The 16416-nt window shown below is 45.6% G+C and overlaps 2 protein-coding genes across 2 annotated transcripts; one reads left to right on the forward strand and one right to left on the reverse strand.

Moving 5' to 3' along the window:
* Positions 1-12016: 12016 nt before the first annotated feature.
* LOC117894138 (ribonuclease Oy) lies at positions 12017-13661 on the forward strand. The gene is made up of 2 exons (XM_034801032.1): positions 12017-12154; positions 12455-13661. The coding sequence occupies exons 1-2, from the start codon at positions 12078-12080 to the stop codon at positions 13404-13406; spliced, it is 1029 nt and encodes a 342-aa protein (XP_034656923.1). The 5' UTR covers positions 12017-12077; the 3' UTR covers positions 13407-13661.
* Positions 13662-13892: 231 nt separating this feature from the next.
* LOC117894129 (UBX domain-containing protein 4) lies at positions 13893-16368 on the reverse strand. Its single transcript, XM_034801019.1, has 5 exons — positions 16144-16368; positions 15914-16048; positions 15054-15847; positions 14365-14993; positions 13893-14294 (listed from the first exon to the last, which is right to left on the reverse strand). Exons 1-5 carry the CDS (start codon positions 16223-16225, stop codon positions 13982-13984), a joined length of 1953 nt encoding a protein of 650 aa, XP_034656910.1. The 5' UTR covers positions 16226-16368; the 3' UTR covers positions 13893-13981.
* Positions 16369-16416: the final 48 nt, after the last annotated feature.

A 16416-nucleotide genomic window follows, 5' to 3' on the forward strand; every position in this document is an offset into this window, starting at 1 on the left:
ATTTCTCGGTTGGGATATTGGGATACTGTACTACTGAAGGCATTCCTCCGATGGATGGGCATAGCGAACGAGCATGTAAATGGCATATGATCGACAAGTGTGGTTTCAGATATGAATATGATGAGTGTGAATGGAGAGTACAGAGGTAAGGATGCTCACATGTTGGATAGATATACAGCCGTAATCTCTTGGCATAAGAAAAGTTTTACTCAAGTTTTCACATCAGTTTTCCGACCCTCTTCCCCACTCCTCGCTATCTGTCTCTCTCCCTTTATAATCGTACATAATCTACAAATTTCACATTGAAAAATAAAAGTTTCGTCCTTTGGAAAGTTTTTCGTAGTCAAATGGAAAGCGTAGAAAGGCAGGCTAATGGCAGCTCGGGAGGGGGGCAGCAGCGGTTCGCAGTTAGGGCTTGGGGTGTTTGGAGGCTGAGGAGCTGGTCGTTCAATGGCCTTTTGCTCCCTTTACTTAATCTCATCTAATAAATGGCTTTGCCTCCTGTCCTCGTAAATCACTTAGCAATTTGCTGCGGAAAAAACGTAAGTGAAACTCGTGCCAAGGTTCCTTGATTCTTTGATTTTTCGCTGCTTTTTTACATTGCCACGCATAAGTGGCCCTAAATCGCATTCATATGAGGCAGAGCCCGAACCCCACCCCCTGACCTATTCTGATTGGTGTGCGGGGTAAGTTTTTTGTATGACCTGCCATTTGATTTATTTATTGTTGGTTTATGCGTGATCTTGCCTCAAATTAGCATTTATCATTGCGATTGGAGCTCCACCCACACACCAACCACTTCATGCAGACACAGGGAAATCTATGCTACAAATCCCCCTCCGCCTTCTCCACAAAGTACTCAACGACAGAGCAAAAAGAACAGAGGCAGCTTTCGCCAAATTGTTTAAACAAGTGTAGCGTAATTTTTCAAATTGTGTATCAAGTCTGTTTGGTTGGGACTTCCCCTTTTCCCCCAAGTGATTGATTGCGATTATGTACATTTGAAAACTGTATAAAAGGGGGTAGTAATGGGAGCATAGGGGAAGAGAGTGCATTTATTGGGGGAGCAATTCTCTCTACTTAATTATCCCACAATAAACTCGATATGACTATGCGAAATCAAACGAAAGCCGACACTCCACATCCATCAGATATATGTAGATAATCCCAGTCGGAAAACAGTGGCATCCAACCCAATTCCACCTTCAGTGATTACTGGCACCTACGCATTCCACCTACTCCCGTACCCCGATCTAATCACAACACTCATTCCAATGCCAACAGGGCCATCGGCCTTTTGGCGGGTGGGGCGGTTGTCCAATGTCACTAATTGTGTGCAAATGGCGTTTGTGCCTTGCATTTTGGGCCATGCATACAAATGGCCTAATCCTAGTCCCCGGACGCAGCTTGGATAGTGCATCTACGAAAGTCATAAGGGAAAGGGTGTTTGGCACCTGCAAAAGTTGTAAAGTGCAAATTGAGAAGTAACACCATGGAATCACTTTTCAATCGTATCTTCCTGTCCCATAGGACTCGCTCCCCTTGTCTGCTTGTTTCTACTACCAACAGCCGTGATGCCTGGTGTACCCCCAAAATCTAGCACCCAATAAAACATTATACGTATTGAATACTATACTACAGGGAGGAGGGAGTCGTAAAAACTGCGGCAACTTCCGTTCCGATTAATCGATAGAGAGAGAGAGAGAGAGAGAGAGAGTTAATAATATTATGAATAATATCTCTAGTACTATAATTTAATTTAATTTGTTTATTTATCTTGGCCAAGCACGGCATTCGCTTGGTGCTGGCTGCTTTATGGCCTTTGCCATTGGGCAATAAACACATTTGTTTGGTTAATGAAGTCGATAAGACTACCGTCACTATAAAGATACAGATACTCGCTCGTACTCGTACTCGAACTCGTACGGTAGGCGGTAGGTAGCCCATAAATCCATCCCATAATGTGTGAACGGTAGAGAGAAAGAGAAGGTGGATAGATTGACTTTCATAAGATTTACGATCCAAAGGCATATCATCGACAGCTTTAATTGAATGCAAAGAGAACAATTTTCAATCAACCAAATCAGAAAGAAGAGTGGGAGGGAGAAATGCCATGGTTTCCCTACAGAGAATCCACAAATCCCATGGTCCATGGATATATTTGTATTGATTTTAAAATTATGCACGCAAACAACGAGCGAGAGGAGGAAACTGGAAACAATACAGAGCGAGTTGTCTGTCCAGGAACCCTGGCACGTTCATCAGTTGACTTCTCGTCATCGCCATCGTCATCCTCATCCTCATCCTCATCGTGTTGACTTTCTGTTTAGATTTTCAATTAAATTTGTTGACACAGAGTGCGACAGGGTGCCGAGTGCCGAGTGCCCGTGCCCCATCGTATACGTAATATAAATTGATTATTTCAATTTATTTAAGGCGCAAACCGATAGCATTTAATTAAAAACTCATCTGAGCAAACAGGCAACAAGCCATAGAGAGACATCGAAGGAGAGACCTATAGAGAGAGAGAGATAGAGAAAGAGAGAGAGGTGAGACACTGACAACGACACGACTCATTACAGGCTCAAGTACCAGACACCCAGAGGAATGGAATGCTCCGTGGAGTGCAACGCGAGCGCGATAAGATGATATTATTATGGCTATGCCTACTCCGATTCCTACTACTATGGCTATGCGGTGGAGTACAGATTGTGTGCAGCCAGGGACCGACTTTATCAGACCCTAACATCTGTTTATAATTGAAAATGCAGCTACTGTGTCGCTGTCGCTGTGGCTGTGGCTGGCTTCGCGGGCAAATGTGACAAGAAAATTGACGCCAATCGTCTGTCATTAGTGTCAATAGAGAGTCAGCAGCACTGCAACAGGGACTGGGACTGGGACTGAGTGTAGCCCAAAACAAACGTCAGGTTAACCAACGTGTGCTCTTTGGTCTTGGAATTCTTATCAAACTGTAAACTTTGGCTGCTGCTTACCTGAAAGTTATAGGGGATCTGCATAGGAGATTCTATAGCAAGAGGAAGATTAGAGTAGGTTGTATGTAGATATATGTATGTGTGTACATATGTACATACATATGTATATGTATGTATGTGTGTACATATAAACGAGCACTCCGAACTAATGGGTCGCAAGAGGGCTAATTATCAGACTCCAAGTCCAGTTTAAAGACAAATACAACACCTCCACCTCTATCTCTGATAAAAGCTGAACAACACATAGCTGGAAAGCCCCCAGACATCCAAAGAACGACCACATGACTCTTCCTCTCTCTCTCTATCTCTCCATCAATTTTAAATAGTCAATAGGAAAACAATAAAGTCTTCAACTGCATTTCAGATCGATCCTACGATGGTTGGAGGAGAAGCAGTAGCTGGAAAATAGGGAAAGTTTCCATGCCTTTTGTTGACTTTTTCATATTTCTTAATGATGACATTTTAATTATTAGTAAAGTGCTCCCAACAGCTGATAAGATATCGGGCATTGGATATTTATGATTGACTTTTCTCTCTCTATGACTTTGGGGGCTTCTGTTTCTGCTGCTGCTTCTCACTCTGCCGTTTCCCGATGTTCAAGTTGCTGAAGAATTGAGGGGAAAGAATATTGGAGGCACAACCGTAGCAAAGGCAGTGGCAGAAGCTGCAATTGATAAGAGATTGCAAGACGGAAACTTGAGGACAAGCGGAATCCGCCACCACTTGTCTGTGGATTCCTTGGGTTTGAATCTCTCCTCTGCTCTATCGGAACCAGAGAGATAAGACAATCAGATTTCCACATTCAAATAATTCACGCACTAACCCTGAAAGCCAGAAACGCTTAGTCAATTATTTGTACATGGGTTCCAAACAATCTTAAACCTTACGATAAGGAAACCTCCTCAAAATGTCCCACACTCGGCATGCCAATCAATCAATCAATCAATCAAGCAATTCCCAGCGATTTCATAATTCTCTTTGCTAAACTACAAGTAAATATTTAGACATCATTAGGTTCTATAGTAGGGCTGGGAATGGGGCTCCCACCAACACCTCTCGTTCAGATTAGCTCACCTCGGTTCAACTCAATCAATTTAATGCCTCTCAACAGGTCACTTATCATGGATGGACTGGACTGGACAGACAGACACTCTGAGCAAATACGAGGATGCCTGCAGTTGCAATTTATTGTTTGCCCATCAGATACTCAAATATACTCAATATTCCCAGCTTCAGGTCACGTACCAGCCTTTCCCTTTGGGGCACATAGAGAGTGAGAGATCGAGAGAGGGAGAGGGAGAGGGAGACACGACAGTACTCCCTCTTAACAGTCGTAGTATCAGAGACACAATTAGAATTATGAAGTCAACTCCTAGTTAGCTGGTGATTAAAAGACAACAAATGCAACGACGTTGAGTGCCTCACAAGTCGACCGCAAACTCTGGCAAGCAACCAGCGCCTCCATTTCACTCCACTCCTTCTACACTGACAGAAACACTGCCCATGACTGCCATATTGCAGTGCCTTCTGTGCCAGTTGTTTCTCCGACTGCAGTCCCCCCCGTCACCTCCATTAAATCGTTGTCCAAGCCCCAGGGTAGATTGCAATTTATCTGCACGCAAATTTGCCCGAAGTGAGGACCAGAGACAGACAGCGACGAGTGGGAGTGGGAGTCGGAGACGGAGACGCAGACGGGGCAGGAATGAGATCCAGGAGTCGTAATATCCCATCGCAAAGTGTGAAATGTCAAGTTTGTCTGTTGCTGTTGCTGTTGGTGTTGCTTTTGGCTACGCAAACAATTGCTTTTGGGTGTCATAGCTCCCATGATCTTGTAGCATTTCGGGGCACTTCGAATTGGGCTGCTCTGAAAGCAGACTCTGATTTGTCCCTCGCTCTTCGTTGTTGTTTGGCATATTCATATCTACATATAAACTGCTCTCTCTGTACCCATGATTGTGTGGGAATTGTGCCACCAACTCGTGCATAAAGTTTTTGGTTGGTTCTGCTTCATTCTGGTTATAGAATTTCAAATTTCTTGGCATTTTCTCTGGCTACAATTTGCGTATGTGTTTAACGAAGCGTATTTTCCCTTGGTGGAGCGAGCGGGGAATGGGGGAACCACCGCAAATTTGTGTATGATTTTTGTTTTCCACAAGAAAAACAATGGCAGCAATAGCAATCGGAGGAGTCTTCCCAACTTGCCAAGGCGAAAAGTGTTGCCTCCTTTTTGGCGGACTGGCAGGGCGAGTGTCCTGCAAATATTTATACAAATAAAAGACACGAAAGCAATTTCAACATGAAATCCAACAAATAAATACAAATTGCCTCCGCTCTCTGGACAGTGGGGCTGTGTGGGCTGTGAGCAGTGGTGCCACGCCCATTCTATATATGTATGTAGATACTACTTTTATAAATGGCCAAATGGCCACAAAGCCACTGAACTGGAAATTTGTTCAATTTTTGTTTACACAATTCCTTGGGTTTTGGAGAAGGAGATGGGCAGAAGACCCTAAAAACAAAAAACAATAAGCATGAATATAGAGGATATACATATGTATCTAGATATGTATGTACATATGTATAAACAGGATGCCTGGTCATTGTTTCATTTAATTTTTGGTTATTTTGCAATTTTTCACTTCATTAAACCTTTGCTTCTATGGTCCTACGCAACGGATTTGTCATATCAATTTAGTCTCATTTAAGGGGAAGAAAAGGGTTAAGAAAACACTTTTCCGAGGGTTGATTGAGGCTGAAGGAAAAACAAACCAATTTGTTTTATCTTCGGGGGATCAGGCGGTCGTGGGTTCAGAGGGTTCATGTCAAATCAATGTCAGAGCCTCCTCTTACGCAAGTTGCTTACATGATGTCAGCAATTCCATTCCTTCTTGGGCCTCATAAACATCTTCAGATATCTTTTAAGTGCAAATGTTTATTTGCATACACACACTCGCACTCGTACTCCAACAATATATAAAGAAAGACAAACATTCCTTCGTCTTCGACTTCAGCATTGGCTTGACGCCGGGCCATGGCCTGCCGACAAATTCTAACAAATCTGTAAAAATTTGTCTTCTGTCAGGATGAAATTACTCAACAAACGAGAGGCAGAGGGCAGAAAGAAGTACACACACTCGCAGGATACATGCTTAGCATACTTATGGGGAGCATACGCACTCGAGTGGGGGGTCCTTGTGCTGTATTTTGTATCATGTGCTCGTTAAGCGGCAAGCAAAACAAATCATAATCTCCAAGTCCTTCAAAACGCCTGTCTTGTGTTTCTTTCTTGTTCTGCTTCTTGAAATATGGCAACGCGTGCCATTTTCCTGTTTAAACACATTTCGCCTTGCCTGGCATTGCCTCTTTGTGGTCTTCTTTATGGCCACACCCCCACTCCATCCCATACGAGAACACACAGTCAACTTGAGCACCCTACTCTCTCAATGTCTTATGAGAAGGAGCTGCTCCCTGGAGCTTATAAAAGGGAATACTTACGCGTGTGATGTGTGGGACAGCGATTTGCTTGTTTGGACGACTGCTTTGGTCCCTTGACAAATCGAAATACATGCTTGACATTAGCTAAGAAATACTTGGGAAATGGATATGTTTTCTACAGTTCTTGTATTTTGTTTTCAATATTTCAATTACGGGAACTGTTCTTCAGCTCCCGCACCTCCATTTACCAGCAGCTATTCATCTCTGAATCCTCAAATAGCTATAATATTCTAAACATATCCACAATCATCCATAATTTGGATCACGTTTGTGCTCGTCATGGATCTACATATGTACATATGTATGTATCCTCGTAGAATCCATGTAAATCAGAAAATGTTTCGTCTGGAACAGGCAGCGCAAAATGTTGTGCTTTGGTGGTCGAATGGTCGATGGTCGATGGGGCTTATTGATGTGTAATAAACCCAATTGCATTTGTTTTGAATATATAAATAAATCATAAAAAAGAGAGAGGACAACCCGCAATAAAAGCAACAGAAACAACAAAGGTTACGCCATTTTTTTGCTCTGCTCTTTTTCCGTATTCCGCTTTTGTTGATGCTCTGGGTTTGTTTTGTTTCCCTTCTCTGTTGTTCTGATGTTTTTTTATGCTCTGGAACGTGCGTGGCATACTAATTTGGACTAAATGATTCAGGGGGGAGGATAGATAGACAGTGAGCGAGGAGACAATTTAATATATAGGATGCGTGCGGCGGGTTGTAAAACATTTGATTAATCAAACCAAAAAGTGTTGAAAATGTTATTTTTGCCAGCCTTGCAAATGGCGCATTTAGGGATTTTTATGTGCCACTCTGATTTTTACGATATGTTTGTGTGTACATACAAAACTAATGTGCGTATGTGTGTATATGTATGTATGTATGTGCATACATATAAAATACACCACAAATTGAGACACTTTTCAGTCATTCGGTCTCTGCCAAAATTGAGCCATAAACTTGCCAGCACGACCATTTGCAAATCATAAAACTCACCTCGACTAAAGAGGTTTCAATCGTAAAAAGGTAAAGGATATTCCGACTTAAGAATACCCCTACAGGAGTACCACATCCGGATGTACTCCAGGCCATGTAGGGCATCGTTGAGGGCAAGTCCCAGGTGGGGAGAAGAATACCGAGTGTCATCTGGAATTGCTCATTACGGATGCCCAGTGTACACTGAGCGTCATAAATTTATCGACTGGGGAGAGACTGGGGACAGCGGGTAATTAGTCAAAGGCGTGGAAGGCAAGGGACAATTTACAGCAACAAAGGGAAATGAAAAGCCCTGTCTCAGCAGGGAAATTATCAAAAAAGAACAAGAGCAAGAGAGAGAGAGAGAGAGAAAGAGAGTGAGAGTGGGAGTAGGACTAGGAGAAGTCGAGGGTAGGAGTGAGAGGGGAAGAGCTAAACCGCTATGTGTAGCTGCTTGATTAACGGTTCTTCTAGTGGATGTGGATGGTACGGGAACGGGGAAGGGGCTGGGCTTATCATAATAGTTTCATATAATTAAAAGCAGCTAAGTAGCAGCCTTTACATTTTCACTCGATCCTCACTATGTTCTATCTCCAACTTTCTCTCCGTGTATTATACCTCTCTCTTTTTCACGCTCCAAAAATCAACATGTTCCCAACAACTCTCACAGCAGTACAGGGTATCTGCGGCTCTCTCTTTTCTTCCTCTCGCCAGCTCTGGCAGTTTTTCGTTTAACATTTGGCAAACGTATTAAAACACCCCATCATTGCCTTAATTAAGAGCCATAAAAGCACATTTACTTATTGTTTGGATCTGTTTCTCTTTCTGCCTTTCTCCGTTTGGATCCCATTTCGGCAAAAAATATACGGTCTCGTGGCACGTCTTTGTGCTCATTTATCCCTGGTGCTCAACAGCCCAGCCCCACCAATCCACCCAATCCACCCAATCCACCCTTCACTCTGATACCAGTATCCTTCTCCCGCCGCGGTAAGCGACCATTTGTCGTGCTTAATTCATGGCTAAAGTTGGAATTAAGTGAATTTGACGTTCATTAACGTGCGAGGGTTGTGCTCTGCCCTCCTCTTCTCTGTGAGTCTGTATTGGGAGTCTGCATATGTGTGAGTGCTCACCATGTTTTATGGGGGGATGGGGGATGGTGGATAAAATGGGCGCCATCCAAATGGTGGTGGATAGTAGCTGGCGGGGGTGGCGCAGAAGTGGTGCCAGTGAAGTGCTCTAGAGGTGGAGGTTAAGCGGGCTTTTTGCGCCTCAGACAGTGTGGATAATTAGCCGAGCGTCTAATGTTGTACTAATAACGTAAATTTGTGGGCTAGTTAGCTGAAGTGGGGCTGGCGGGACTGTGAATTAGCTGGACAACAATGGGGAAGGTATAAATGAGGTGTGATCATCTTGCCATTTGCTCTTCTCTTCTGGATAAACTAACCACACGTGATGAAAGTCATTCAAGGCTTTGATTTATGGACTAAAATTCAGTAATTTCGAAAGATCCTGCCAGACTTTGAAATTCGGCATAAAACATTCACAAAGTTTCATGTTACTGACGGCGCACAAGCTTCTAATCCAATACTATCACAACCAACTAACTAGCCGAAAATGCTGACCACTCTCCCGTACACACACACACACCCACGCTCTGAGTTGGCCGCACCCCTTCACCCTTCAAAAAAGGAGTATACTGTGCCGCAATGCTACGAATTGCCTGTTAATTAGTCTCACTTAGAAAATAAACTGCAGTAATTAAGAGAGAAAAGGGAGACAAGTAAAACAAAAAGTGAAAGAACCTCCAGGGCCATACAGCTGGTGCTCCTGCTGCACACAGCCAACGCCCTGAAAAACTAGTCGGAAGTTATCCGCACAGTTTTCCCCGTCAGCTCTCCATCGCTCCATCTCCATCTTGTATTCCCAGCAGCCCCGTTGGAGTGAGCATTTTAATTTCAACGCTAGAATTCTAATTAACAAACAAATCCGACAAAATACACAGCAGCGGAGAATAAAAAAATCCAACCCACATTGGATTCTCCACTGCCTCTTCTCCAGGGAGTAACTGAAGAGGCACAGACAGAGACAGGCAGACAGAGAGAGAGAGAGAGGAAGGGAAGTGGCAGCAAAAAGAAGGCTACATAAAAACGCGTCTCTCGGTGGTGGGGGTTGATTGTGGAGGGAAACCCTGTGAGCCATGATCTCCCAATTTAATATTATAATTGCTACAATTATCATTCTCATGCCATTTACACAGCAATTGCACAAAAACAACGCAGGGAGGGAAGGAAAAGGAGGAAAGTCGTCCAAAAAGAGAGAAAAATAAGTGGAATTGGAATTGGCGGGGGAAAACTGAAGAGGGAACAGGGGCTGGGTTCAGGGGAAGCTCGTCAGCCACTTGACTGACAAAACGGATGCGGATATGTACGCCAAATTGAAGCAATTACCGGACTCCGGCCACCCACCGAAATTCCACTCAGACTTTGCTCCATATATGTATAAGCCCAGAGACTCCACCCACCAGATCTTCTCTCTCTCTCTCTCTCTCTCTCTCTCTCTCTTTCGCACTCTCTTTCTGGCTTTCTCTTTTTCTTGCGCCGGCGCAAGAGAGATGGAGAGAGAGCATAATGGCGACTACCTACCTACCAAACAGCAAGATGAAAGATGAGGCTGCTCCGAAATGCTATCTCGCTGATGATAATGACGATGATGACTTCTTGGGGAGAGGGAACAACTTTTTAATATTTTTTGTTCGTCCAACGAAAGTTCGAATGAAAGCGAAAATATTACATATACATACATATGTACATATGTATGTATGTACATGTATGTACATATGTACATACATATGTACATATGTATGTATATGTATCCACAAATATCTGAATGCATCATTTAAATATCTGCAAAAACAACATTAATTGGATTGTACCTCGAGGATAATTGTTGTTGCTAAGTGCGGCCCGGAAAGTTGATTACAAAATGTTTTTGCAGCTGTTATTATTAAATTAATTTGTCATCAAACAAAAGTCCCCACACGAAATCAGCATAAAAGCCCCCAAACAACCCTCTCCCTTCCTTTTCTATCGATCTGTGTGGCTTACAAAAACATGACATGAAAATAATCACAAATGTTGTTGATAAAACCCCAGACAGGAGCGGGCATTTGTTTGGCTAATGCGGTTGGTGGGGGGCCAAAAGATTAGAATTGCTGCGTTCGTCATGTAAATGAGTCTTATCGCTCCGAATCGAACTAATTGAATTTGACAAATGGGGTACAAATGTTTGGATGAATGGTTTGGTAGAGAGAATACCCTCTAATCTTATGAATGCGTAGAGAACTTGCATCACTCGACGCGATCCAGCTGGTGCGCAGCTAACATACCCATTGAAGCCCTGTTATGTCCATGGAGTAATGGAGTGTGGATTAAGTGTGAAAGTTTCAGTTTCCCCCATGAGACTGGAATTTAGACAGCTGCCCCACTTACCAAAGCCCACTCCAGCTACAGGCGCTTTCCCCGTTCCCTTTGCCCCTTTCCCTTAGATTGTGTTATGGAGGATCATCAAAAGTACAAAGTGCAGTTCAGAAATAATCAATTGCTAAGCAATTCTTGTGTCAAACTTGTCATTGATTCGCTGTTCTGTTCTGTTCGTATTGCTGTACGAGTACGACTACAAGCTCGAGTAGAAGCAGTCATTCGTTTTTCAACAGAAGTCATTGGTGTTTGGCTCCATGTCATGTCATTTTGTCATGCCCGAAGATAAAATACACCACCAGTAACAACAACAACAGCAACAGCAAAGGCAACAAGAAGAATTGTGAGGTAGCGCAATGTGTAATTATCGTTGTCACTAATTAAAGTTGGATGACTAAATAAGAAGACCAAGAACTGTGAGCTTCTTATCAGAATGCGAAGGGGATTTTCAAGACCAAAAAACAGAGAACAGAACAGAGCAGACAAGCTGGCGAAGTATTTCACAGATCCGAAGCCGTGTAAATACACATACATACATACTTGCTTGATTAACTGAAGCAATTAAACCTTTTGCGATACGGTTTTTTGGTTTATCATCGAGTAAGGTATTTTTCTGGCTCATGTGCTATAAACTTGATGAATGCCCAAAATTTAAATGGCTGGCCTAATGGGTTTTATTGTCAGTGCTCCTTAGCAGCACTCAAGCAAGATGAAATTGTCTGATTTGTTCAAATTTGAAATTATGAATAAATACGCGCAATAAAGCGATAGAAGCAATCACTGGGGGTTCTAGTGCTGGACAATACTTTTAATAAAAGAATTGAGGATTTTATTTGAGTGAGATAGTAATCCACGGTTGGCCAGGTATCTAGTATTAAATTAAAATTATTAAATCGTCCTTAAAATTAGATTTAGAATTAGATTTTCAGCGGGAAAAGCCCTTACTGGCTTAAAGTATTCAATCACATAACACAATCGAGTTTATGATTTTCGTCGAAATATTTCCGGTATATTTTGAAAATGAGATGGTAATCTTCGGTATATTTCTGAGGGTTAGGCGGTATATTTTATCGATAAGTCCGCGGTCACACAGCGCTGCGTAGTTTATTTATTATTAAAAAAAACTGCATATTACGAAAATGCAGAGCCAGCAAGTTGGTTTAGTGATAGTTTTTCTCTGCTGCTGTCTCGTGGCCACAAAGTCCACGCCACTGAGGTGAGTCCTGTGTTCTAAGGAGAAAGTGGAAGAAACTTCGAGTTTGTTTTTGGTTGCGTGGGCGAAGAGAGACCTGGAAGCCCACTTGCCTCTTTGAACCCCCACCCAATGAAGGACAAGCACTCAATGTCAATGATGAACCAGTTTCGATGGAGAGCCAATCCTTTGTTGCGCACTTGCCGCCATTGCAGGACAGAGGAGAGTCAAGTTCAAGGTTGACCCAGTAACCCCCTTCGCCCAAAGAAAATTTGCTTAGCCAAACAAAATCGATGCAATTACTCATCTGGGTATCAATTACAGTGTCCACGACGACATATCGGATTCGTATGAATCAGCCTCTGTCTCCGTGGAAAAGCAGCCACAAAGGAAACCACTGCTTGACAACGACAGCGATGATGGCGTTGACGATGACGACTCCTTGTATCCCTTCGATGACTCCAGACTGGTAGATGATCCGATGGGGGCGATGGAGCGGCATCAACGCGTCCACGACCACAACTGGGATGTGTTGATATTCACCCAGCAATGGCCGGTGACCACCTGCTATCACTGGCGCGAGGACAACCCCTCGCAAGAGTGCACGCTGCCTCAGAAGAAAGAGTTCTGGACCATTCACGGCATTTGGCCCACCAAGCTGGGTTCGCTGGGGCCGTCGTTCTGCAACAATTCTGCGGAGTTCGATGTGGACAAGCTGGATGGCATCTCGAATCGCCTGGAGACCTATTGGCCGGATCTGAAGGGGGCCACTTCGCAAGAGTGGCTGTGGAAGCACGAGTGGCAGAAGCACGGTACCTGCGCCATGCTCATCGAGGAGCTGGACGACGAGCTCAAGTATTTTGCCCAGGGGCTCAGCTGGCGGGAGCAGTATATCATGTCGCGCATCCTGGACGCTTCGGACATCCACCCCGACTCGAACAACACGGTCACGGTCATCAACAATGCCATTGTGAAGGTTCTCGGCAAGAATCCCTCCATCCACTGCCTCTTCGACACGAAGCACGAGATAAGCTATCTCTCGGAGATTCGCATCTGCTTCAACAAGTCCCTCGAGCTGATCGACTGCGACGGGGTCAAGCTGGGCGATGCCGTCTCCATCAAGTATCCGGGTGGCAATGTCACCACCAATTGCCACATCAGCAGCCTCGTCCACTACCCCAGTCTGGTGCCGACGCCCCAGCGCAAGCGGGAATGGAAGTTCCCGCTGGTGAATGTCTACAAGCTGTTGCAGTTTCTGATGTGGTTCACCCTGTAATGAACACCGGAAAAAGTGGAAAGAAATGGTCTTATATTTTGTATAGATTTAGTTTTGGGATTGCAATCCCTTTGGGAAGACGAAGAGGCGCGCCTTAGGAGGACTTGTTGACTCCTCATAGTTTTTTCACCCCACCTTACACTACACAAGTCCCCTCCCGCCCTAATTCGATGACCCCGCGGAGGAGGAGGCTACCCCATTCACTTAGACCAGGCGTATTTTTTGTGTGTAGAAGGAAATATAGCAAATCATCAAGTCAAGAGACCTTTTCCTTTTGTAAGCCCAACAAAGACAAGACCACAGACTAATCCTTCATCCTCACAGTTTGTTTCACATCTCCCCGTGCCCCATGCATGCCCCAGACCCCACGCCCAGATCTCTGCAAGATCTCCCTCTCCCCTACTAGCTATTAAGGATAACCCTACGACATTTGTTCAATTAAAGACACAGACTCACATCGACTAAATATTTGGAATATTTTGTTGATTTAGTTAAGGATTTTAATTTGGTTTAACAGGTGTTTATGCAGTAGATTTAGTGGATATATTAATAGAGTCCTTCCTTGTGGTTCTTCCTTATTGCTGTTGCGTTGAGTTGCCGTTGTAGGTGGCCTTGTTGTCCTTGTCGTCCTTTGAATCGTGCAGCCGTCGTATGTTGGCATCCCCATAGCGCGGTGGCTGATATCCCCCCGGACGCTGCTGGAACTCGGGTCTAGTCGGCGGTGTCTGGTGTGGCTGCGGAACGGCTTGCTGTCCTGCAGCATCGTTTTCTGTTCCCGGCGAGGATGGCGGTGTGTTTGATGCTGCCTCGGGTGCCTCCGGCTGCGGATTGACACCAGGCGCCGGCATGGGACGCATAGAGAACATTTCCATGTTGCGCCGAGCGGCACTGCAGGGCAGAGAGCAATGGGTTGGTCACAAATGAATGCAATGGCTGAATCATACGATTTAGTACTCACGCGTCACCCTGGACCAGGACCACATTGGCACCGCCCTCACGATTCGGCCAGCGAACGTTGGCCAGCATCACGGTGAACCTATGCGACAGCGGACGCCATCCATTCTTGTGGATGAAATCGAATGCCTTGGCTGCCGGCGTAATCATGGCCCACATGACCGTGGTCAGCATTGTCATCAAAGAGCCTCCGGTGCGCACAACGCGGTTTATCTGCTCTTTAGTCAGCACTAGCACCACCGCATTGGGCACCAGATTCAGCTCCAGCAGGGTCTTCACCTCATCCTCCGTGCGAAACTCCCGACGGGGATAGCTTGTGGCCAGAGTAAAGTCGCGCGTATCGGTGCCCGACAACAGTTCATTCCTCACGTAGACACGAACGGTGCCTAGCAGAGCGCCGACTGGGAAGGACTTGGTGCGGTGTATGCCACCGGGCAAACGGATCTGAAGACGAGTCTCATCCACCGAGCTAGTGGTAGAGTCGGTCGTGACGGCCGCGGTCGAGGTCGTTGTGCTGTGGACGTCCTCCGCTATGAGGACACGATGCGCCTGCTCCGCCCGATCGGCAGCGATTTGGGCGCGAATTCGGTCGCGCGTCTCCTGCTCCTCCTGGCGATTGCGACGAATGCGTTCCTTGGAAAACAAAAGTTTGTAAATTGAAAGATGCAAGAGATTTTGTTCCTCTGCAGTTACCTGCATTTTCTTGAGCTCCTGCTCCTTAGTGAGCGCCTGCTGGGTATGGGCCTGGGTCTCCCTTCCCTCGTGACGACGCCTCAGCGCACTCTCCCTCTGCTGGCGTTGCTCCTGCTGCAATCGCTCTCGTCGCTTCTTCTCCAGTGTGTTCTGGACCTCAACCATTTGCACCTCGGAGTCGGTTAGGTGCCGCTGCGTCGGCTCGGGCACTGCCGACAACGGCTCAGAAGGTAGCGGAGTGGGAATAGGAGCAGGCGCTGCTGCAGCGGCGACTGCTGCTCTTCTCTCAGCCGCAGCGGCGGCAGAAGTGGCAGCCTGAGAGGGACTCGCACTGGAGCCTCCTAAAGGGGGCACCTCTGCAGCGGCCGAGGTCTCACACGGCTTAACAGCTGAAGTCGTCGATGGCTTCTCGTTGTCCCTTGAGGGCTCTGTGGATCCAGCAACTGGGGTCTCTGTATGCTTAGCTGTAGTTCCAGAAGAAACGCTGGTCGAAGCAGTTGATTTGCTGGCCAGACTGGTTGCCATCGACACTTCATCTGGATCGGGTTGCTCACTTTTTTCATATGTTTTGTCATCGGCTCCGGCAATGCGTCGTGGACTTGTGCCTGGGTTGGCTGAGGAGCTGCTGCTGCTTTTGGTGACCAGCTGGTTCTCCTCTTTTTTCCCTGCCAGGACAAGGACTTTGTCGATTTTGGCGGCCAGCTCCTCGGCGCTGGCAATAATGCCAGTGGCCACGTCTAGTGGTGTGCCCGATTTGCCAATAAAGAAGATCGATGGAATGGGGACGACTTTGTCTAAGGGAGTGGGGAAAAAATAAAATGAGGACCGTCCGTGAAGGACATACTGCACCCTGTACTTACAGAGGGACATGAACTGCCCATAGGCTGTGCTGTCGCCTGGGACCTTGATGGCCACAAAGTCCGAGCTTTCTAGGCGGGACCGCACTTGCGCATCGTCCAAGAATCCCTCCAGCTTGCTGGACAGCTCGTTTTCACCTGCGGGCAATTGCGATTGGATTATTGATTCCGTCAATGACGTGGTGCATATGACATACACACACAAGAGTGTGTGCAGGAGAATTTCCTCATACCTTGTATGTAGACGACAAAGATGGCATTTTTGGATTTGGATTCCGCCACGGCCTCTGCAATGTTGCCCGAATGCCAGTTCATGTTGCTTCTTCTCTTCGGAACGGTAGCTGCTTTATTTTGCCGGAAAAGTGTTACGTTACGGGAAAATTTAGCTGGTTTGTTTTTCCAGAAAAACTAAATCTGCTGACAGCTGACGATGACTGGGTTTTATCGGTGGCGCTCGGTGCTGCCAACTCGGTTGGAATTCCAAATAAACAACCGGGGACGGTGCC

Source organism: Drosophila subobscura, chromosome J, assembly GCF_008121235.1.
Source record: "Drosophila subobscura isolate 14011-0131.10 chromosome J, UCBerk_Dsub_1.0, whole genome shotgun sequence".
NCBI lineage: Eukaryota > Metazoa > Arthropoda > Insecta > Diptera > Drosophilidae > Drosophila > Drosophila subobscura.